This window comes from Protopterus annectens, chromosome 9.part0 (genome assembly GCF_019279795.1).
Source record: "Protopterus annectens isolate FY-2018-M chromosome 9.part0, PAN1.0, whole genome shotgun sequence".
NCBI classification, from domain to species: domain Eukaryota; kingdom Metazoa; phylum Chordata; order Ceratodontiformes; family Protopteridae; genus Protopterus; species Protopterus annectens.
The window spans coordinates 899,852,595-899,878,062 of NC_056743.1; the positions used below are offsets into that span (position 1 = coordinate 899,852,595).

The 25,468-nt window shown below is 40.3% G+C and overlaps 1 protein-coding gene across 1 annotated transcript in view; it reads right to left on the reverse strand.

Moving 5' to 3' along the window:
• LRP1 (LDL receptor related protein 1) overlaps positions 1-21,416 on the reverse strand; it is a 2,772,300-nt gene extending 2,750,884 nt beyond the window's left edge. The window contains exon 1 of the mRNA XM_044083629.1: positions 20,902-21,416. Within this exon, the coding sequence (XP_043939564.1) occupies positions 20,902-20,998 (97 nt within the window). The 5' untranslated portion in view covers positions 20,999-21,416. The remainder of the gene's footprint in view (positions 1-20,901) is intronic.
• Between the last annotated feature and the right edge of the window lie 4,052 nt (positions 21,417-25,468).

Here is a 25,468-nt window from a genome sequence, read left to right on the forward strand (position 1 = left end):
AGTACTACATCATTGTATTAAGTAATGACATAAGAATTAAGACAGCTAGAAGGAAGTATAGCTTTGGTAGATACCCAAATGACTGTATAACAATAATATAAAGGGAGCGGCATTTTATTGGCTAACAAACTATTGGAATTGATGTGATACTTGTAATATCATTTTAACTAGTGGATACTGTACCTGTGGAATATGCAGAACGTAGAAATTGTATCTAGCTCAAAAAAAATAAGTAGAAATAATAGTGCTCTGGAAACAGACCTTCAGAAAATACTAAACAGGTAAATGGTTAATAACACCCACAATCACCATGTAGTCAACCTCAGAGTACAAGCCTCAGTGCTCCAATCTTCAGGTGTCAGGCAGGTCATGCTCAGTTTTTTGGCACAGGGGTCACTATGCTGTTTTGTTTCTATGCAGACTCTATCACCAACCAAATCATCCTGTTAGGGGAGGGGACCTGCATAACTGGAAGCTATCTCCCGTACACGCTCAGATTCAGAGGGGAAATCAGTGTCCATTTTGTTTCTGACCTACTAGTTTCCTGGATTTGCTCAATTTTTGTGTTATGTCTGTGGAGTGGAAGGAATCGCTACTCATCCTCAACCAAGTCCAGGTGATACAGTCTAGAAACAAGCCAAAGTGCTTCCTCTTGCACTTGTCTTTCCCCCTGGAATGGCAACAGGGAACACCCTGACGCCCAAACAAACCATTAAATGGAGCTGTTCCTCCTCAAGTCACTGGCAGCCAAGCAGGTAGAACAGACTGCTGTCAATGCAGGACACTTGTGAGCCTGCACAAGACATGTGGTCCACATCCTCGTCAGAGAGAACTTCCACACAGAAGCCTTCATCAGTCAGCACCCAAGTGCAAACTCAAACAAGCAGATGGATGTGGCCTCTATACTGTTATCAATAGCCATCAAATACTGGACACCTAGACAGCAAGCTTGGGGATGGGATGGCCAGCCTAGACGGAATCAAGATTGGTCCTGACAATAAAACCCTGACCCCCAACACTGAGGGACCCCCACCCCATGTGAGAAGCTCAGTCAAAATACCTGGAACTAGCCCCCATGTTGACAGCAAGACTTTTGACAATCAAGGCAGCAGTCCTTAATTTGAGACCTCTGTAAAGCTCTGATCATTCAACTGTCAGTTGAATCAGGACATGCATTTAAACAGATTCTGATGAGAAAATGTAAGGGGCAATTTGACAAAGCACATACTTCATTCATAAACATTAGAAAGGAAGAGCACACAACCATAAATGTTGCATTTTTATAAATCCTGACATATCTTCAAATCATCCAATTCAACAGGCATAGAAAACTTAGACCTAATGAAACTGAGTGGGCTGAGAGTTTCTCAACTATGATTCAGATACAGTGGAAGCAATATTAGTAGGTCTAAGTCAATGGAGAGGTTCCTTAGACTAAGTGCTGGGAAGCAGAAAGTCCTGCAAGTACCTTAGTGGACATGAACTGTTTAAGTCTGCCAAAAATGAGAGTGTTTTGGAGGATGACTAAGAAGTACATTTTGAGAAGGAGACTGTCTAATGCAGGAGGACAGAGTAGCCTTCAACGTCCCTTAGTAAGTTGTCCTGTCCTTGACAATTCTTGAAAAATATCTTGAGGAGGGAACATAAGGTAACCTGGAGACACTCATCTTAAGCAACACTTCACATGGATGAAGAGATCTGGAGAGTGGGCCCTTAGGGCCAGAGTTCATGGGGTAAGGGGAAAAGACTTAGCCTTGGAAAGTCCTAACAGCTCAGCCAAGTATCTACTGGTCTCCGTCCCACAGGTAGCAACAGTGGAATTCCCATCCAATTTCAGATCTACAACTGCATACAAGAAATAAAAGCCAAAGGATAAAAATCCATTACTAAACTGTTTTAATAGACATCAGTTTATAGCAACTGTAATCATGTTTACGTTATTACATGATCCTTACACCAAACAAATCAGTTCCTGGACTCCCAATAGACATGATTAATTTCTTCTAATAAATCACTTACATGCTCATTACTGCTGTGCAAATCCCTTTATGAGAGAGAGATGCAACTATATTAAGAACCTTGGATCCATGCTCTTTCACACACCAGTCACTACAAATGACAATGAGTGGGCTGTCAGCATTTACACTACCTCCTACGCCTCCCAACCCACATCACACATATGTGAAGGTCCTCACCAGAAACATAACTAAACACCACAGACCTCCCAAACACAAACATGCTACACAAAACTTCCTCTGCAGAACACAACACCCACACTAGGTCATGCACCAGTGTCTCAACTGTTAAGCCCTTAATGCAAAACACAAAACCAGACATATTAGTCATAAGTGATTCCAACATGAGACACACACACAGGTCCCTCTCACTAGGCTGGATAAGGAAAAGGTCACAAGTCAGCTGTCCGTCAAGTGCCAGGATACTCCATATCACACATGCATTCAAGTCTCTCAACAACAGGTACTGCTATGACTTTCCATCATAGTCCATGTTGGTGTGAACGACTTGAGACGTACCTCTCTGGACTATATGAAGAGAGACATGACTGAGCTCTCAGAATGCGTCTCAGGCAGGTATGTCCCTAGCCTTAAGCAGCATTTTACCTTCACCTAGGATGATGCCTCAATACAAACAGAAAATGACTGACTTCAATAATTGGTTTGTTGATCCCCGTAGAATGACACCAGAAACTGTCAGCCTGGGATGACATGATCCGACAGACCTCAATGCTTTGCCAGAGATGGTCTTTAAATCGGTCACCCCTGGGATTTCAGCTACTTGTTAAGGCTCTTGCCACCCTCACAGTGCATTTTTTTATGCAAAGTCTCAAGAACAAAATTCCCAGACATAAAAACTCTATCTAAACACAACCTCAAGGTTATGCTACTAAACATTAGGAGTCTTAACACGAAACTGCACTCACTGGAAGCAGTCCTCACCTTGGAAGACACACATATTTGTGCCGTCATGGAGACCTGGTTCAAGGCTGTGGGGATCACCCCACCCATACTGGGTTACACCTCCTTCCACACATTCAGACCACAAACTGAAGGCGGAAAAACTAAAGGAGGTGGTGTTATCAACATTCATTACCCTCAAGATTGGTTAAACAGTACGATTTCCTGGAGATACTTCAGGTGCAATTAACTATTAGTAGGACACCTATTCAAGTCAATGGCAGCTACAGGACCCCCTGCATGAATGAGGACACCCACTCTGCCTATTTGGATCTACTTGAGTCCATCAAGATACATCCAAACACTATGGTTTTGGGAGACTAACTACCCATCCATTGACTGGGTAAATTACTTGTGCACAAATTCACTTGCCCAGAGGTTCCTCAACTTCATTAACTCCAGTGCCCTGGACCAACTGGTTGACACCCCTACAAGGGGTGCCATCATCCTGGATCTGGTCCTCACCAATATGTGGGAGCACTGCAGCATCCCCACAGTGAGGTCTTCCTTGGTGAGATCTGACCCTAAATCAGTCTCATCCAAAGTAAGTGTCACACCTGACCACCCCCCCCCCCCAGCAGCAACTAAACTAAAAAAACTTCTCCAAAGCAGATTATACCATCCCTTAAGAGGTTATAAATAGCTTCAAAGCACTTCCCCCTTCAGATGGAACTGGCAACTATGCAGAGTTATACACCAATGCTTTATGCAAACACCTGTACAAATGCACTGACTGAACCATACCTGATAGAACTAAAACAAGCTCCTCAAGGAAGAGCAAACCTGCCTGGTGAACAACTGCCATTAACAGGCTTTAGAATAAGAGGAAGAAATTGCTGTCCAAGAGTAAGAGGGAGCAAGCACTAAACTGGAAACACTCCCTCATCAGCCTAAACAAGCGAATAAGACTTTTTGTGAAGTCCTCCAAAGCAAACTAGGAATCTTCCAAAGCAAACTAGGAATCCAAATTAGCTTCCTCAACTAAGGACAACCATAAGGAGTTCTTTAGTTACATCCGTAACCTAAAAGGAAAGGACCATATTTTTGCCAAACTGGTAGTTAATGATACCTCATATACTGAGCCCGTGGACATCACAGAACCTGTTGGCCAACAGGTTAGCTAACAGATCTGTGAAAACATCACTCCCCTGTCCCCACCACACGTACTTCATGACATCCTTAGCACCTGTCCCCTACCTTGTATCTCTGAAGAGCAGGTCATAAACACCCTAAGGCCAAAAACACAGCATCTATGGGACCTGATAACATCCCAGGCTGCATCCTACATTGGCTCCAACAAAAATTAGCAACACCATTAGCTGCTCTCTTCAATCAATCATAGTCTAGTCTAAACACTGGCTTCATCCCAGATGAATAAACGGCCACCGTTATCCCCTTGCACAAAGGTGGTGCTTCCACTGACCAGGAGAACTATAGACCCATTAGCCCAGACTAGCCTTATCTGCAAGGCCATGAAGTGAATCATTATGGACATTATCAACAAAGATACAGGTAATCTCCAATCAGTTTGGATTTGCCAAAGGGAGATCATGCCTGTTAAACCTGGTGGACTTCAAGACAGTCACCAAGGCCCTCGATGAGGGGAAATTTGTGCATACAGCCTACCTAAAGTCAGCCAAGGTGTTTGACACTATTCCCCACTCGGGCATCATTTACAACTCATTGACAACTCACCCATCTAGGTATCAACCCTTACATCATTATATGGGTCACTAACCAACTCACTGATAGGGGAATCCAACTCCAACTCCAACAGCAGACCTGTAACTAGTGGTGTTCCAAGGGATCAGTCCTGGCACCCCTACAGCAGACCTGAAACCAGTGGTGTTCCAAGGGATCAGTCCTGGGACCCCTATTGTTTGGGATCTATTTCTCTGAAGTACAAGCAGAAACGAAAGGTCTGTGGCTGACAGTCTGCTGATGACTGTAAACTGGGAGCAGTCACAGAATCTCCAAATTATGACAACATCCTACAAGACTGTCTTACACTACACAAACAAATGGTTGGTGCTAAAGTCATGGCCTTAAACTCAATGCAAAAAATGTATCATCATCCCTTTCGGTAACAGTGATGTTCCTGCTAACTACCACATCAATAGCAACACCTTAAGTACGCACTCAGTGGTGAGAGACCTGGGCACACTTTGACCACCATGTCTCCACAGTGGTAAGAAGGGCATTCTATATTGTTCATCTCACAAGTAAAGGCACTGCCTCCAGAAAAAAAAAAAAGAAAAAGTTATAATCTCCCTCTACTCTTCCCTCATCAAGACAATAGTGGAGTACAATGCTCCTGTTAATATTTACCTTTCCAAGCACCTGCAACAAGTGGAGAGATAGGTCTTCAGAATCTCTCCTATGTGGATCATCTGAAATCATTGTCACTTATATTCTGTTGCATACAGAGTACTCAAGAGGCAATCTCTGACCCTGCCTTATCGGAAATGCTGCATATCCACAAGTCAAATAGTACACAGGTTACTCACTCAAAAAAAAAAAAAAAAAAAAAAAAAAAGACCTTAACCTGGTATGTGACATTAATAGAGCCTGCTGAAAGGACAGATTTGTCTCCCAGAGGTTACCACACCTTTGGAACAGACTCTCACTTCATGTCAAACAGTACAACTCATTGGCCTCTTCAAACACAATCAGGACGACTGGATGAATAACCATAAATTCACCCCGGGGATTCCACCTGTCTCTCTCTCTTGGACAGGGGCACTAGGTGACAATTGTGGAAATACAGTAGAACTTGGCTAGGCTAGGCTTGTAAGGACACTAGGGCCATTAGCCTAGTAACTTCCTATGGTCATAACGTCTTCCACAATACCATGCAACAGCAAGGCAAAACTGATGTAGTTTGCAAAAGGTTAGCCCTGCAAAACAAAGCAGGTTAGTACTACCGGTCACTGAATCAGCAGCCAGTCTTACTTCACTGGATCAGGTCATAAAATAATGTCAGCTGAACTTTCTTACAGTAACAGTGGAAAAGGTCAGGGTCATGATGGTGTTGCCCAGCACTGCTAGACAAGGCATTTTTTACTGTTCTATCAGAAAAATATTTTGGGTTACATGGACAAGCAATGCACATTTTCACTACTGTACTTACGGATTTAATGAGTACAGATCACAGTACCACTGTAATAGATGACAGAAAGAAACTAACCTAGTTAAGCATTAAACCCTTTGGGTAGGCCACAAGAGCAGCAGATTTCAACTAGCTAAAATAAAAACGAAGCAAGCATCGGGAAAAGAACAAAGAAATGAAAGTAAATGTAGATAGTGTTATCTTAAAAGATAGGCGATTCAAGAGGAGAACAAAAAAGTGGAGGAAAAGTAGATTAAAGTTATGATGAGGGCAGGTACACAAGTGTAACACGTGCACAACAGGCAATAAATATACAATGCAAAGCCATTCAAAAAAATAAGCTTTATGATCCTCTGTAAACTACAGGCTGCAAACACCGAGAAGTCCTATCTGGGAAAAGCTTCAAGCAAAACCTTCTCTTCCTCAACCTCTCAATCTTCACCTCTCACATTTGTTACATAAACTGATCAGCTGCGTGTGCCTGCGTCTGTGAAAAAGTGAAAAACATAAAAGGGCCAGACACAACTGCGCAGTTAAGATATTCTCTCTCAAAAAGTAAACTAAAATCTCTTCACCCTTTCATACCTATGCATTTTCAAAAAGAAAAATGGGAAGGTCCTTTTTTTGGTTGCGAACTCTACTACAATATTCTCTGCTGCCGACCTAAGGATCGGTGAATGTTCTCAGACTGAATCAACTTTTGTGCTACGCATCATTATGTGCAGGCTTTCTCTGAAACAAGTTCAGTGGCTTTAACCATCTCTACAAATGAACAGTGAAAGAATGACGCAGACGATGTGAAACATATGCCACATTCGTCATCCACACAGAACTATGAAACAAAAGGTCACAAAAGAAGCACTTACTTCGTTACTGATTCTATCTACTAAGGAAAAGCTTCTCCAGCATTAAGCATAATCTTCCATTTTCATTAGAAGTGCCATAAGACAGGTAAGAATCCAGCTTGTTCTCACATCAACACAAATATAGTAAATACATCCTGTCACTCCATCTCACACACATTCCCAAATGATCCATCACCTGTCTTAAACAGAAGTAGTTTTAAGAAAAATATGCCAATACTTCCCTCCCCTCCCCCAATGGTGTTTGGAGTATTATATACACACATACACGCTTGTTTTTTTTTTTTTTTTTTTACTTCCCTGGTGGCTATCAAGCTCCAACCTTCCCTCTTCAGTCATGCACACTACGCATTCATTCTGCTACTTACCAGCACAATTCTCACGCTTTATGGCCCTAACCACCCCATCTATGGTGCTGATGTGTGCAATACTGGAATGGTCAGGACAAGGGCCTTGCTATTTCTTGTGCAATCCTGGTTTCTACATTTGCACATAAGGAAAAGTACTTCACAAACGAAGCTTGACAGAGCCTGGCTCATACCCCTGAGCCCACACAATGCAGCTGAATTTTTTTTTTATTTTAACTATGTGTTGCCACTGCAGGAGACTGGAATCTGCCTCCCTCCTACCACAAAGCAGGGAGTGTTCAGCCACACACACACACACACACACACACACACACACACACACACATTCACAAGCTCCTTCAGCACCCAAGTAATCAGTCCATTCATTGGAACTGTAACCACACTACTTTAATCCAATAAGCCACCAAACATGCAACATAGCATACTTGTTCTACCAAGTCTCTTATCTTAAATAAGTTTTTATAGCTTGGAGATAAAAGGCTCTGGAAATGTCATCTCAGCTTTCTGCTTCAACAGATGCCGTGCGCAACATAAACTGCAGAGATATATACTTCTAGCAAAGTGCTCAATGTAGACCCTCAAATGTAGGTGTGTTTTTATCAACTGACAAGATTTGGATATGTGGTTTCTATCCACACACCAGCAGATTGTGGACTGTAACAGTGGGCAACACACATTTGAGTTTTCACCTTACAAACCCATGTCAGAGCAGATGGCCAGTTACACATGCTGTTATTGTTTTATCTACAACAAAATATCAATGAGCACTTTATCATGTGTGGTTTATTTATTTAAAATTTACTATTTATTACAGTTTGATGACTGGGACAGTCCAGTGGGCCTGGAAGCGCCAGTTTTCAGTGAAGGCCCGGGGAGAAAAGCTCCACAAGATATAGGCAATTTTACAATAGTTACACAAAAGTAAATAAAGTAGCACAGCAGTGGAAAATAGAGATAATATACAATTTGTTAAAAAAAAAAAAAAAAAAAAAAAAAAGAGTGAGATTAATGTAGTCTAAACATATTAAAAGTACAGGCATTTCAGATGAAAAAAAACAAGTAAAACATTTATGTACAGATAAAAAACAAGATTTTTTTGAAGTTAGAAGTATGAGGAGAGGACAGAGAGAAGGTGGTGAGGTTGGAGAGGTAAAAGGTGGTATACAGAGGAGAAAGGGAGTGGGTTGGGGGGACGTTTATGAGGTATAGGGTAGGAGAGGAAGTAGAGGCAAAGGGTAAGAGACCACAATGACAGAAGGTTGAGGTATATAGTGCATGGGAGATGGTGTTAAAGAGTTTATGTGGTAAGGGTAAGGGGAAACATTCCCACTTTGAAAGGAGGTGAGACTGGAGAAGAGTTTTGAAGTCTGAGTGGCTCTGAGTATTCTGAGTATTTCGAAGGGTGGTAGGGAGAGAATTCCAGAGTTTAGCTAGGGAGCAGGATAACAGTAGGTGGCCAGGGGGTCGAGGAGGCTTACATATGTTTAAAAGACTGTGGTTTTCTGATCTTAAAAAAAAACGGTTAGGAATGTAGGGGGTTAAAAAGGTGGACATAGAAGGACAACTAAAAGGTCTGAATATGAGCTTGTGAGCAGTAGTAAGTCTAAGGAGTATGAGGAAGTTAGGAAGTTCAAGCCATTTCAGGGAGTGGAGAGAGAGAGAGAGAGAGAGAGAGAGAGAGAGAGAGAGAGAGAGAGAAATAGATAGATATAGAGAGAGAGAGAGAGAGAGAGAGAGAGAGATGCAATGAGTTTCTGGAGATGGTGGCAAATTCGGAGATTTTATTGCAACAGGCTTCCAACTTGGCTTGTAAGCCTAGCTGAAGATTAGTGAATAAGGGGCGTCGTACATAAGAGGGAAGAAGGTAAGGTAAGGTAATGACTGTGTCTATACAGGACACCTAGTTTTTGGCGAGTTTTTTTGATGTTAGCTTGGATATGGATGTCAAATTTTAGATTTTCATCAATTATGACACTGAGCAGTTTGGTATGTGGTACTATTTCTATGGGGCTGTTATTGTCAGCAGGCACAATAAAAGAGTAAAGGCTTTGCAGACAGCCACAGTCTTAAGTTTTAGCATTGACATGTTCTGTCTTCTCACCCCTCTTTTAAATTACTGAATTGTCCCCAACTTGTCACATGATGTTTGTGCAGACCCATGAAACACGTGAGCATGAGCTTCCAGCACAGACTGTTTAAACAGAACCCTTGCATGAGGTCTCATTTTGTTAGCTCTTTGTAAAGCAAATCCACACCGGCAGTTTCAAATTTACCCTGTAGCCAGCTGTAGTCCCACAGCTGCTCTAAGCTAAAGTTTACAACTCATTTTGTTTCTATTTACAATCTTTGCTGGAACAGGTAGATACTAAAGTTTCATTCTGCCCAAGCTGTCATTTTTTGGAGTTTTGACAATACATATCTGCAGTGCCTATGAAGTTTCAGAATATCTTGTTTCTCTGCTACTGTCATGTCTCCGACAATTATCAGGTCTCCTCTTCGGTATGTCTATCTTGCCTTTTTTTTTCAGAATATTAATATAATGTCCTGAAGTTAAATCAAGACTGAATGGGTTTTTGATATTACTGCTTCATAATTTGTGACTAGAATACACATATATTTTTAAAGACATCTTGTAATGCATCAGAAGATCCACTTTTCAGTTTGGTATTTTGTCTAGCCAATTTTCATTGTTACACTACCTGTAGATGGTACATATCTTGAATACTACATTGCCGACTTGGTTCGTGGACAATTTTTTTTTTTTATTTCATCTCATACACTGCATGCCAAAATGGTCAGACACTCATGCATGTACTTGCACTGCTAACAGTAAACCCATAGAGAAAAAAAATTGTTACCTGTGAGAGCCTATATGAAAGCAGTGCAACATACAGTTCCCAGCATTGCTCACTGGAGGACAGGGAGCCAGTGAGGACACTGAAATTGACCACCAAATGTACTTCAATTCTAGAATGACCAGGGCAAAAATCAAGTGACTCCAAAACAATCTTCCAGAACACAACCAAAGGAACAGAGAAAGAATCCAGCTACCACTGCACAGATGAAGGTGAAAAAATGTTTCCAGCTATGAGCAAGAGGCCAACTGAACAGATATGTGAGCAACAGCTCTGCCAGTTACACACAGTGTTTGTGGAATTTGTGCATTAAGGCAAAGATTAAGGGCAGTAGTGAGACAGGTGGATGGGGGTTAGCAGGCTGTGGACTTTGGACGATTGTTGAGATTACTTTGTTAAAGCATACTGCTGGGGATCAATGAACATAAATTTGTGTGCGAGAAACAACTTATGTATCTTTGGCTTACAAGGTCAGCCCCACTAGGCCATTGATCCCTTTTCAGAGGAGACCCAAGGTGGTACTCATATGGACTCGAGGAAATCTGGCCAGGGAACTAGGAAACTTCCCCTACTCTTGTAACAAAAATAGTGGAGACAATGCTATAATGAAAGAAACAATAAAATGGCTGTGAAAAAGCAATGGGGGAGAGAGACGGAAATTAAGGAAACTGGGAATGAAAATATGTGCTACAACTGTGCTGCATTACTGATGAAGGAACTATAAAAAATTATGCAAACAGACTGGATACGGTGATGCAAAGTATATTACACATGCATACATGCACACAAACAAGCAAGGGACCCCTAATCTGTTTTTAGTAAGTGCCACGGGACCTTTTCCATCCACCTTAGGTACCACCAATTCAAGCAAATGGGACCTCCGTTTACTGCTCAACCAAAGCATATTCAGGAGAATAGCACCCCCCTTACACTGCAGTGCAGTGTCAGTAATGTAAAATTAATCCAAGTACATGGTATCATTTTGGAAAAAAAATACATCACTGTGAAGCACAGCACCCAGCAGTTGTGGGTTCATTAGGGCTAGCCTTAGTACAAGGTCTATGCATTACTAACAATAAAAGGAAACACAAAAAAAGTCTAGAAGTTGCAAAATGGGGTGGCTTGCATCACAGAAAGAGAGAGGCAAATGGTGAAAGGCAACTTAATTCTGAATGGAAAGCACATCAAGCATGTTGGGTTGAACTCTGCCCTTACATCTGAAAAGTGAGTTTTGACTCCTGTCATTAAGAAATGCAAGCTGTTGCTAAAGGAGAAACCTAGCAGATCAAAAATAAAATTACAATTTTAAAAGCCACGTTTTCTGAGCTGCAATAGGTGAAGGTGGAAGTAGCACATTTGCTTATAAGACTCTTAGTGCTGCAAATGCATTAAGGAATGTGTAACTGTCATATACTGGGGTATATGTTACAAAAAGACTGGCACAATGCATAGCTCTGTTGCCTCACGGCATGAGGTTTGATGGTTCATTTCTAGGCCGGGGTGCCTTCTGTGTGGAGTTTGCATGCCCTCCCTGTGTACACATGGTTTTCCTCTGAATGTTCCAGTTTCCTCCCACATTCCAAAGACATGCAGTGGATGAACTGGGCACACTAAACTGGCCACAGGTGTAAGTGTGAATGGTATGGAAGAACTCTTGCAGGGCTAGTTATCCAGCAGTATGAACCTCAGCTCTAGATGACTGTCACTGCTGAAGTGACATCCCGACCCCATGTGCAAAAATAAATGGGAAAATGGATTGTGGATGGATGGATGCTACTGGGTAAGTAAACTAAGCTATGTTGCTACAGTATTCTTAAGCTGTTACAATATAATCAAACACAATGCGTGGAGTGGTTTATGACATGGCATAGCAGAATAATGTTTGTAGTGACTGCTTGTCACACTGTGAAATGTTCTGCAGTGATACGGAAATAACTGCATAAACACAATGCTAACGATGTGTAAAGAAAAAAAAAGGGACGGGAATGCGTTTTAGTCAGTCTTCCAGCAAGCAGTTACTACAGCAGAAAGAAAAGAAGGGCTGACATTTAAAGCAGCAGGGAGACAGAAGATGGAGAATTAGAGAGAGAAATATGGGTGAGGGAACCAGCCGGATGTTTTAATCTCCATAAAAAACAGATTATGTAGAAAAGATAAATCCACAGAGAATGACAACGGTTCAGAAGCATGGGCATATTGACTGGGGAAAGAGGGGTATTTAGATTCTTTCAAAATAAAAAAGCAAAGAGAGAGAGAAGGCAAAAGGAGGATACTAGTTCTAGGCTGAAGAAGAAAAACAGCAAAAGACAAGAGGGGTAGCAAGAAATAAAGGGGAGTCCAAGGAGGGAGCAGGAATGGAGTTTACACAATAGTTAGCAACAGCAGTGGCAACTGGTCAGCACATGGGTACAATAATCAGGGCCATGAATGAGCTGTGGGTTCCCTCAGAGCAGGCAGCAATAGTAAAAAGGAAAGCTGCTACAGGTACATGTGGCAGTCGGGGCCACGTAAATGGGGACTGCAGATTTAATATGAACAGTGAGACTCCACAGTGCAGTACTTCAAGCCTAGTGGAGAAGCCTTCTGCTATTCCACCGAGTCATTCAGTTACTTTGCATCAGCTAGTAGGAGCCCCACTTGCCATAGAAGGTGAACAAAATTACCAAAAGGGAATTTGTTGATCGAAAAGAACAGTAAAAAACATGTAAAGGTGGAGATGTTAGAGAAATTAGGAGGAAGTATGTCATTTAGAGGCGATATGAGAAATGGCTAGATGGGTTCTCCATTTACAACAATAATGGAAAAGCCATGCTCTAAAAGGGTGGCAGGGACGTAGAACCACTTTAAAAATCGAACAGCAGTAATGCATGTGTCCTGACCAGTCTTTGGCATGGACAGACGAGCAGTGTCAGACTGCAGAACCCCAACCAGTCTTTGACATGGACAGAAATGAACTCACTACAGTTGGCTGGCATAGGTGATGCTGTAAGTATACCAGACTGTGCTCTGGCAATATCAGACAAACACTGGGGGATAAGAGTTCCATAGGGAGTCAAGGTTCTGGGAAGAAGATAAGGGAAAGCAGATGTTTCACATATAAATTTAGATAATTGAATACACAGGCATTAATACATGGCATCTGGGAAATATGGCCATGGCATGTAGAGATGGGGCACTAGAAACCACAGAAACCAGGCCTGTGTATGTATTTGAAGCCAAAGTACAGCATTTGTAGATGCTAAGAGAAAAAGGAAAACTTAACACTATGGGGTAGACAATCACCATCATAAAGTAGCAGCAGCAATATTGAGGGTAGAGAGTTTTCAGTAGGATTTAGAATTAATGGCTAAGGATTTACTCCGGGTGCAGGAACCCAACAACTTAAGGTCAGCAGTCTTGGAACATCCCAAAACAGTCAGTCCCAAAATAAAAAAAGAACTGAACTGAAGTGGGATGGTTAGCCAGCCCTTTTTTTCTACTGACCACCACTCACAGAAAACCGATCTGTGCCGTTTATTAATCTATTAGACAAAATCCTACCCACACAAAGCCAAAACAACTCAGATTAACAGCAACAATTAATTATTTTCAGAACAGCCCATCACAGAAAGAATTCACTGCCGTGGAATGAGGTCTGTTGTTAATCAGCAATACATGTACATGCCGAGCAGGCAAAAAAATAAAAAATAAAAAAATGGCCAGACAGCTACATTACCAAACTAAAAATGTTAAATGTAAGCACAGCAAGTTGCAGAGTATTAGAGCATGATGACACAAGTGCTACAAAGGCCGCAAGACAGCAACACGTCAGAGTAAACTGGTCAACAAAATACCACACTGAACAAGTGGCTCTAGGACACGCATCTGTTACTCAGTGAAGTGTCGTTAAAAACGGCTGCTCTGAAATGACGTAATGGAGGTGTATGCTGCACTGCCACCTCACAGCAACAGATTGATTTGATTCTCAGGTGCTTTCTGTGCAGAGTCTGCATGCCTTCCTTCATGTCAAACATGTACACCTAACAAACTTCAGCCCAAGTCAGCTGAGGGGAAAAAAAAGGCTACAGGATACAAAGAAATAAAAACTTTTGCCATGGACTTGCAGAAGAGACAAACATATGGTACATTCAAATAATTAAACATTCTTTGCTTTAGCACAGGACACATAACCACAATAAAGAAACAGTCAAAATATTAACTATGTATATGTATAATATCCCACACACGTATATAAAAATCATCACTAAGTATTCATGGATCATCTCAAAAAATGCAGACAGAATTCAATAATGAAGTGTTGAAAGATGTGTGAGAATTTCAACATACTAAACTAAAACAAGAAAATAACTAAGCCCATGGAGTAAAGGAAATTTTGTTAAAGATTAAATGAACAGAATATGCAATCAGGAAACGGACTCAAAATAGTCGGAGAGTGAAAAACTTCCTTCATAATGCAGAATAGGTGTATTAACAAAATCCAAACCTTGCAACAGTGGTGACAGAATACCAGACAGTAGTAATGTCAGTACATTGCATTATGTACTCCTGAGAGTAATAATGTGAAACTATGAATAAAGCAGCAGTTTTTTGCATATACTGCACACAGCACACTTACTGAAGCAGAAATCCTGCACAAAATTCAAACAGCCTTGTCAAAGTAGACAGAAACGAGCTTGGGAACAAAATGTACTACAAGAGAAGCAAACTGCACAGAGTGAAAGCAATATGTAAAACAATAATGCAGTCTGGAACTGCCAACAGGGCAGATGCAGATTTTGTAACCAATGGTCATGCAACAGAATGTGATTGTAAAACCAAAGCAACTAGCAGGGATGCACAAATAATACAGAATCAGCATTTTTGTTTTTGTCTGAGGGGAGAGAGACTGCCACTTGTGTGATTAAAGAACTTGGCATCTCTCAAAAAACAGAAAATGCACAACTTGTAGAAAGGGAAAAAGATAAACACTTAAAAGTAATATAATGTGATATACAATGTACCACAGGAAAATGGTGAGAATCTAGGATTAGCATAATATATTCAGAACAAAAATTGTTTTAGTGAACTGGGTGGTGAACAAAATAACCCAGAGCCAAATGTGGATGCCTTCACAGGAGATGTCTTATTATGACTCAAAAAAAAAAAAAAAAAAAAACTGAACTATACAACTAGAAACAGTCTATGAAAAAGTTCAATGTCTGGGACACAACTAAATTTCCATAAGATGTGTATCTGAGCTAGAAAAAAAACATACACTTGCAGGCACTGTGCACAATCCTTACCAAAGAGTCGAAGGTTGAGGAAACACATTCCAGAGCTTCCTAAATACTTCCTTCATGTTCCTCAGACATCAAAAGTGCTTGAAAGAGGTTTGCAAAAATTCCAGCTACCAGATTAATCCAGTCCAGGGTCATGGGGTCCATGTCAGTACTCTACAGGCACAAGACCGAGAAAATAAACTGGAATGGAGTACCAGTCCCTCATGGAATGAAATGGCACACGTGTACACTGATAGGCAAGTTAATTTACAGCATGTCTTTAGTATGTAGAAGGACACTGAAATACCCAGTGAAAACCCAGGAAGACATACGGAGTACACACAGACTACGAGAGAATGCACTCCAAATGAGAACCAGACTGAAGAACCAAGCAATCTGAGGTAGCAATACTAGCAGCTGTGCCATTGTGCCAACCATAACAAAAGCTGCACTCCATAGATTAGTTCATTTGCTGCAAGAAAACTGACATCTACTGTGATGCCTATAGTCTCATACTAGGGTATTGACCACCACGGTCTTTATAAGCCTAGACATGCAACCCAACCCAGTTTTGTCTCAGGAGTACCTTGGACACCTATATGGTAAGGGGGAAGTTAGTAAGAAGGTAGCCAAGGGTTATGAGGGTGGGGGAATATTAGCTGTGCATTCATTTACTTACTGTAAACTTCTGCCCACAGACATGGGTGCCACTTCAAGGGTGAAGTTGCAATTTCCCATTCAGTGATCAAGGTTTTGCTTGAATATGGGTGAGGAATGAACTATGCTTCACTTGGATGGGGGAACATATCCCACAGTGCGTGGATCCTTTAAGACATATAACTGGTCTTTCCTGCGTCTTCTATTTATATTGCAGGCAAAGTTTTGAGTCCTTAGATCTAGTGTCTTTGTTTGGCAGATGTACAAAAGGATGTCGGCATGCCAAGCATAGGTCTCTAGGACCATACAGTGGGAGGCTCTCCTCACAGATCCAGGGATTGCTCAAATGAGAGAACACACACACACACACACACACACACACACACACACTAGGGGAGATTAGAAGACAATGCAGAATTGATATGTTTGATGACTGCTGACATCAAGCACAAATCATGCCACCATACAGAACATTTGTGCAGCATACAAAGTGTTGCAGAAAATTCATTTAAAACAAGTGGACATCCCCAGGTAACTTCCTCTGCACGACCTCCAAAACAATCTAACAACCCAGCAGCACTGGTCTTCTCCTGCTTCTTACAGTGACATCCTCTATGACGACCTCCAGACTTTCTTATAACTATTCACCTCCAGTCAAATCATTTGGCATGGACTTCATGACAATCAACCAATCAAACCCACCACAAACCCCCAAACTCCATCTCCAAAGTCCCTCCCATCAGCCTGCCTACACAGACAATTTTCTCTGCAGGGTCTCTATGGAGTATCCACAACCAAGACATAATTCAGGTTAAAACCTTCGAGTGCCTCCATAATGAATCAAACCCACAAGTACCACTATGTCCTCAGATGTTTATTTATTTTTTTTTGGGGGGGGGGTTAAAGCCCACTGCCATCCAAACACTCAACTCCTTATCCAAGAGAGTCATAACTGTCACATTATGTAATCTGGACAGAAGCCTAAGCAAATGGACTTTTGCACAGCAAGGAGATACACCAAAGGAGGTCTAGAAATGGCAACTAGAACAAAGAAAAAAATATTGTCAAGTCAAAAGAAGTCAGTCAGCTTTCAATACATCTGTAATCTTTCTGCCCGGACTACTGGGGCAGGTCAACATTCCCTGCAGATCCCAGTTAAGACTATGGGGGGTTTACTGTTATAAAATACTTGAGTACCAGCAAAGACAAGCAACACTTGCAGTAATAGTGAGTAACAAAACATTGTGCCTCAGGCTTTTCAGACATGAAGTAATGTGATCCTGACAGCCCTAACAGATCTCATATTTTTCTTCAACAAAACTGAGTAATTTCAACTTTTTCACACTTCAGCATATTCAGGTTTTTCCACTCTACAACAAGAAAAGAACACTAAATGTTACACAAAAAAATCAAAACAAAACAAATGGACATTCCCAGTTCATTTCTACCTGAAAAAAAAAAATAAGTCCACTTCCACTTCCCAACTTTACAGCCATTTCTGACATGAAATGAAATGGACATAATCAGGCTTTCAATGATCACTATTCTGAAACACAACTGACATCATTACTCCTGTGATGAGTCACTGGCGTCAGGCTACACAGGGCTAAATGTACAGGGGGATGATACAGTCACCCGATCGCAAGACTGGTTCACATACCTAGTTGAAAAAAGTACGGGGGGGGGGGGGGTCAGGCCAAACAAAAAAAATTTAGAAAGAAAAATGATTTATGGTACAGTCAGTCTGAGGGCATGTCATCAATTAAAAATAAAATGATAGTGGCAGCAAAGCAAACAAGGGCCCATTTAATGATCAAAGCATAGTAAAGGGTTATTGCCACTTAATTTGCAGACACACAAGTATAAAACATTCTTATGACTTCCCCACTGATGTATCTCAAGAGAGAATGGTAAATGAACTCAATCTGAGGGACATCACTGCTTAAAATTTACTGTACACATCACATCCCATTGTGGAATTCAGTTACACATTTATTTTATATGACCCTTAAAATCAGAGAGAAGAGAAAAAAATATTTTTTACTGAACATGAATTCCTGGTATGACCTTGAAATGAAATCATTCTAATGATGTCAAAATCATCAAAAAATGAACTTCTAAGTGAAAACTTTAAAATAAACTTACAGAATTGAAGAGTGCAGACAGCGTCACAAAATATATTTGTGTATGTATATATTTAATAGCATTAATTTGTAATCTACTTAAGTACAGGCAGCAGTCAATATACCTGGTTACTAAAGTAAACAAAGTCTAATTGGACTGACAAAAACATGGAGCTTTTGCAGCTATGTCTTGTGAAGTGCAATGCTTACAGTGTGTGTTTCTCGCTCTTCTCAAGGTGTCCCTATAACTGCTTTAAGATAAATGTACCGTTGGGCAAAGGAGGACAACTACTACGTCACTTCACAGTTGCTATGAATGCTCTTGCATCGAAACAAATGTAAACATTTCTGAGTGCAGTTAGCATTCTGAGCAGCAGTCTTAGCACACAAAGTAGTTCTTTCACTTACGAATGGAATCCCAGAACTCTTAATGGTAACTGCTGTTATGACACATTCTCCATGAACAATGGGGTGATCTGCAGAAATACACATGCTTTAAGTCCAAATGAAGAGTATGCTTATGAGACCATGCTTAGTTAATAGTGATCAAGTCACATGATCAAAATGCTTGTTATTTCCTCAACATGTTAAAAGTATCAGGAACCTCAAAAAAAAAAAAAAAAAAAAACTATCATCTGTTCTTGGTTTTCTAGCAATCCCTCCCAGTTTTTTTGTCTAACAATTCTCCTCTTCCCTCAACTGTTTTACTGTGACAGAACTCAGGACTAAGAGCACAACATAATGTGAACTGTTATTCACTAATTCTTTTGCTACCCAGGTTAAGTGAAACTAGTCTCATATACTTCTAAGCATAAAGTAACACACACGCACGCACAAATCACCATTACTGTAATTGAAACTGTGAATACATAATGCACTACTTCTATCAACTTTGTGAATGAAAGACGACATTTGTAGACTGTGTTCCTGATTCTGGATCCCTGCCCTAAATCCCGAGGCAAGAAGTCATTTGGAATTTACAAACCCAACATTTAAGCATCCCAGATGTTAAACATATGCAACAACAAAGGCAGCTACTAATCAGAAAAGGGTTATTTTGCTAAGTACATTTACAGACGTCAGTAAACAGTCTGAGTAAACTCTAAAAAAACTGAGAGCTATTTTCTATTCAAGTCAGTAATTTACTCAGTTTTTGCCAACTGATTAGTGCTAGACATTTTCAGGACTGCACATCTTAAAATTCGATGTTTTACACAACACTGTTTGTTTTACTTTACTTTTACTATGCACGTCCATATTTTGCATTAATAATATTTATGTTTTGCATATTCATTTGACTAACAAATTGTGCACATACAAAATCAGTACATAACATATTCAACTGCAGTTTGTACTGTAAAGAACTATTATCTCTTTTCCAAAGAGAAGTAAGGAGGCACCATAAGCAGATGTTCTAAGTTAGGGGAACTTGCAGGGTTCAGATCCCACCATAACCACTGCTTTCAAACAATCCTAAATCTCTTACACTACTTCTCAGTTCTTGGCAGTTAAATTACTGGTGAAGGACTAGACTTGCTTATAATGGAAAATCTCCATATCATTTCAAAATAAGTTCAAAATGAAAACTTAAAAAAAAAATTAATATCCCCACAAAAAGTAACCAGACACTATCCCTGCCAACTGCCTGATAAGCAAGCAGAGGCACATTTAACAAATGACAGGCTGTTATTAGAGGAGTGCTGCTAACTCCTTTTTGACCGTCTCACAGTTAAATGCCATGTCACGCACCAGAGGCGCACTGCAGCCTTGGTTTGCTCCAGCAAGCAGCGACGACTGCAGCTTGCAGCTCCCACCTCCCATCCTGCAGATTCCTTTGCAATTAATTCCCAGCTTTCATCTTTACTGTCTCTCTCTTACGGACTGGTTTTAGCTTCCAGTTTTGCAAATTAACATGAAATGTACATATTTCAATTTCCAATGCAAAATGTCTACAATTCCTACAGCTTAGGATTGCTGCCTGCTGGAATCTCATACCCTTTAGCCATGGCTTCCAGGTTCTGCTTGTGTCCAGATATTGGTATGTCTTAACCAAAACACCCCACAATTGTAAATATTAAAAAATGTGTTTAGAAAATCAGAAAGCAAAAAAGTCATCCCAGTCTTGAAAAAATGGTGCTTACTATTCTTAGACACAGAAATGCTTCTATGCCAACCCACCAGAAGGAAAGGGGAGGGGGGAGGGTAACCGTAGAAGAAACACGTTTCATTTTAAAAATACGCACATTAAAATATTAAATTATATCTGCATGTATATATTAGTAGTCAAGACAAATAACCATATACCAGACAAGAAAATGCTATAATCTGCAAGCGCTGAAAGACACAGCTCGGCCCTGGAATGCACCTTTGTTTAGTTTCAAGCCAGTTGTGAGTTTCAGCAGCACAGTGCAAAAAGACAAGCAAAAATGAAGCTACTCCCCACTGCTAAGATGTACAAGGGTGCCTAAAATTATTCCGTTTCCCTTAAATGTACAATAAAAAACTAACCAGCAAATAAAAATTACTATCGGAATGGCAATCTGTCTACCTAGGTATAGCCAGAAAGACGAACACACAAACACTGGGCAATTCACCAACAAACGGCGGAATGCCAATGCAAAGTATTTCACCGGCATACATGTGTGTATTAATATTTTTAGCAACCCCCTAAAACCCAAGAAATGACTACTCACGATCGATTGCTGTAGCGGGGACAACTCCGTCCAAGTACCGCAAAAGCATCAGTGTTACCAGCAGTACCCCCAGGTATTTTTCCTTGGAAGACAACATTGCTGTGCAAAAAAAGGCAAACAGTGCTAAAATACACCTCAGCCCTTCTTCTCCACCAACACCGCCTCCAGGCTGGGCTGCGATGTTCCGTTATCCCTCCTTTTCTCTCCCTCTCTCTCCTTTTGATGATCAGTACTTAAGACGCAACCAGTGAGAAAATTATTATTGCTGTAGCAAAAAGTGCCAGAGTTCGGCCTGAAAAGGCTCGAAGGGGTAATCCTCTCTTGTTTTTCATGCAGCGAATAAGATAATTTTTATACGTGTCTCTTAAGAAGGGGAGCCCTTTGATGTTATTGTCCTTCTTGACGCCAGGCAGCGACTATGGTAAATTCGGATGATGGGGTTTTATTTGTTGCATAAGCTAAACCTCGCTCTTAGCGCCACTCCTGGTCAAACCCCGCGTAGGGAGAGAAAGACTGAGACTGTGAAAATCCAGCGCGAGGACATGCACACTCACTAAGGGGTGGTGCAACGTCACTCCCCCTGAGGACCAAGAGGCAAAAGGGGGCGGGACATTCAGTATGGAAAGAAAACCAGCGTCAAGGAATTAGTATAGGAGTGGGAGTGGGAAGCCACGCGCACACTGAGAGAAGCAACGCGGCACTGTTTTGTACGCATGCGCAATTTTCACCCCCCTTACCATCACCACTACTTAGGTATGGTAAACAGAATCACCATTACCTACACATCTTTTACGTTCTCTCATTCCTGTTGGGAATACTGGTACATTTATTTTCTTCCATTCTTTTCATGCACAAGTCCCATAAATTGCATTACACAGTAACCGTTTAAGGAACTGTTCATATGAAGCAGATATTGTTTAATATGCAAGAAGTATCTTTATAGCAGGTTGATATTCTTAAACGTCGAATAATGAAACCAAGGTATTACAATACTGTAGTAAGTGTATGCATTTTCTACAACGTATCTGAAATCAAACACGGACAACTGAGTTAAATGTTTATTCTTCGTAAATTGTGTGAATAAGTTTTATTGTTTTGCAACATGATTGTATCCAGAGCTTTCCAGTTTGTAGACAATGTATCCCATACCTCTCAACTATACAATTTTTACAGAAAATCCAGAGCTTTGCCTCATATTTTGGTTCATGTTTCATAAAATTGTGTTTTTTTTTCTGGCAGATGATTGGCAAACATTAAAGACTGAAGTCAGAAAATAATGACAGGTGTTCGAGTTTCCGACTTCATACCCTTCAGAAAATTCATGCAAATGCAAAACCTGTTGTTGTATCACCTTTCTAAGTTTGGAGGAGCAATATTTAAAAACTGTTCCTATTTTTGGGCCTACGACCCCCATTATTTATGGTTTTGTCCAGATTGCTGCTCTAAGAATTTGAGAGGTATGATGTGTCCTACTGATTACCTCCTGCTCTATCTCACATTTAAAAATGTACATTCCAAATACTACCCTAGCCCCCTAAACACACGCACACACACACAAAATGTATGCATCAATTTAAAAAACGTCTCTGTACCAGCTATAAAAAGGAGGTTTTAGATGATTAGTCGTATTTCTCATCAAGTTGCACAAAACTTTCTGTTACAGGCATTCTTTTACAAACACTTCTAAATGTCTTATTGGTTGCATAATTCATTATATTTCTGAGTAATGTACAAAAAATGTAATCAGTTGAGCTGAGTACAAAGAGTATGCTTGGCTACACACTTGCTTTGCCACATCAATGTTGAGCTACTTCAGAATTTCTTCCTGTCTCCATTTTCCTGCATTAAAATGTTTTTAATTTATTTATTTTTTTATTTATAATTTCTTGATCAGGTTAGTTGAGTTCCAGTAGCCCAACTGCAGCTTTTCAGGGGGGAATCTGAGCTGGTATTCAAACTGACTTGGGGACATTTATCCAGGGGCATTGGATAATTTTCCCCTACTCCTTTCAATAGATGTTGTGGGATCTTTTACATCCCACTGCACTACCACCAACTCAGGCAGATAGGGCCTCAGTATAACGTCTCTTCAGAATGACTGCTAAGTGACCAAAATGTGTGTTGCTCACTCAAACTTAAGACTCAAAATGTAAAACTTCAAAATCAAGAAAGTAATATGCATGTATATATATATATATATATATATATATATATATATATATATATTTTTTTTTTCTGTGATCTGTAGAGCCGTGTACATCATTATGAATTTATGATATTAAATCCTGTATGTTAGCATAAAAAAATCCCTATAATACAGAATGCCCCTTCATTTCACCTTCATATACCTTTTAAAGCTAACCGATGTTGTTCTAACTGCTCCTAACTTAAGTGCCCGCAGTTCTTCCCAGCTCCAGGGGGTAGGACTGTAATACAGAAGGTATTGAGAACAAAAATGAATATGCACCTATTCCTCACCCCTCCTTTCGTATCTTTCCCATTTTCTTTTCACTTTGCCTTAACTTTTCCATCCCTGCTACCTTCGTTCCCCTTGTACACCTAATTGTATATATTGAATATTTACTGTGTTTGCTGCATTTTGAACCAGTTCGTTAAAATGCCATTAAATTTAAATGTTGCCATTTATTTTTTTTAGTTATAGCTGTATATTTAGTATAGTGCCAACAGCTTGCTTGTAAAACATTCTTAACTGTTTATTATTATGCATGCATTGTTTTGAAAATGTCAACTTTATCATCATCATCTGTCTATTGTTTTCTCTTGAGATGATCCTGAAAATGGTGCATTGAAATTAGAGTTCTACCTCGCTTAATGAATGAAAATTAAATTAAATAAATAAATACTATATAATGTGTAACTTGAAGGGCAGCCATGGTGGTGCAGTGGTTAGCATTGTTGCCTCACAGCAAGAGGTTCTCTGGTTCGATCCTCAGCTGGGGTGCCTTCTGTGCAGAGTCTGCATGTCCTCCCTGTGGTTGCGTGGGTTTTCTCCGGGTGCTCCAGTTTCCTCCCACATCCCAAAGACATGCTGCAGGTGGATTGGACACTCTAAATTGGCCATAGGTGTGAGTGCGTGTGTGTGTGTGCCTTCTGTGGAAGGTTGGGTACCGGGCTGGCAACTCAACACTGTAAAACTCCACTGCCAATCATGAGCAGACAGGTGATCCGCTGTGGCGACCCCTAACTGGGAAAAGCCGAAAGAAGAAGATATAATGTGTAACTTGAGGTGTTACATGAATTTAGATGGGGCGACATGCTTTTCATCTATTAGAAAGATTGCACTTAAATGGCAAAACATGAAGGACAGTGTGTACAACACATAGAATATTCACAGAGAACAAGTTTACTCTAAGCACATATTAAGTACAATACACAGAGCAATTAACAAGACATACTAAGCACATCCTGAGAAGGACACACAACAAAACTGTTCAAAATAAGCAAGGCCATGGAAATTCTAAGATGGCTGCACACTGATCAACAGCTTAACTTCAGGTCTGCCAGTCTTCAAAGAGAAACTGAGAAAAAGGAGTGCCATTGAAAGTGTTATATGGGTAAAATTCAGTAACTGGCTGGTAAGTACACTGCCTGGATACCAGGAAAAATGAAATTTGGAGAAATTAAGAGAAAATCAACCGGAAAAGGTGAAGAGAAAATACTGCCTGGGAAGTATCCTACTGCTGTTCAGCAAAAAGCAGTTCAGGCTTCAGCTTTGTTCAAAAGACGGCTTCCAATAATTTAGATGAAAAAATAAATCAAATGTACTCAGAGGTGGTTAACAACATTGGGGTGGTGGGGGCTTTCCAAAATGGATGCACATGATAAGCAGCTTCATTTCCCCTCTCCCAGTGTGAAAAAAGCAACTGATAGATAAGGGTCAATAATTCTGCCAGTTGTATTTAAAACTGAGTCACTGGCTAGTAAGTACACTGCCTGGATGCCAGCAAATAATAAACTTACAGAGTCTGAAAGAAAATAAATTAGAAAAGGTTAAGGAAAAGTGCTGACTGAGAAGAATCTTGTAGCAGTTCATCAAAAAGCAGTTCAAGATCCAGCTTTGATACAAAAGATGGCTTCCAATAATTTAGAGGAAAAAAAATATGTTCAGAGTTGATTAAAATAAGTGAAACGTTAAAGGAGTGTATCAACTCAGATAATAAAAGGATGGAAGAATTGAAGAAGCTTTAAACAGTTATTTAAATGAACTGCTAAAACTGCAAAAATCAGAGGTTGGAATGAAGAAAGGGCTAGTTGAGTATGAGATTGCTCAAGAAGAACTGTTCCAAAAAATGGTAAAGTTAGAGGACAGAACATGCAGAGAAAAGTGAGATTTTCTGTCATACCAGAGAAACTAGAAGGAACAAACTGTATTACCTTTATGATAACACAAATAGGTAACTGGACTAGTATTTCACAGCAGGATTTGTTAATTGAATGGGCACATCATGTGCATGCTCCAAATCTGGCCATGAGAAATCAGCCAAGACCTGTGATAGAAGGGAAAGATATTAAAAATTGGATATAGTAGAGTGTTTGTGAAAAATGG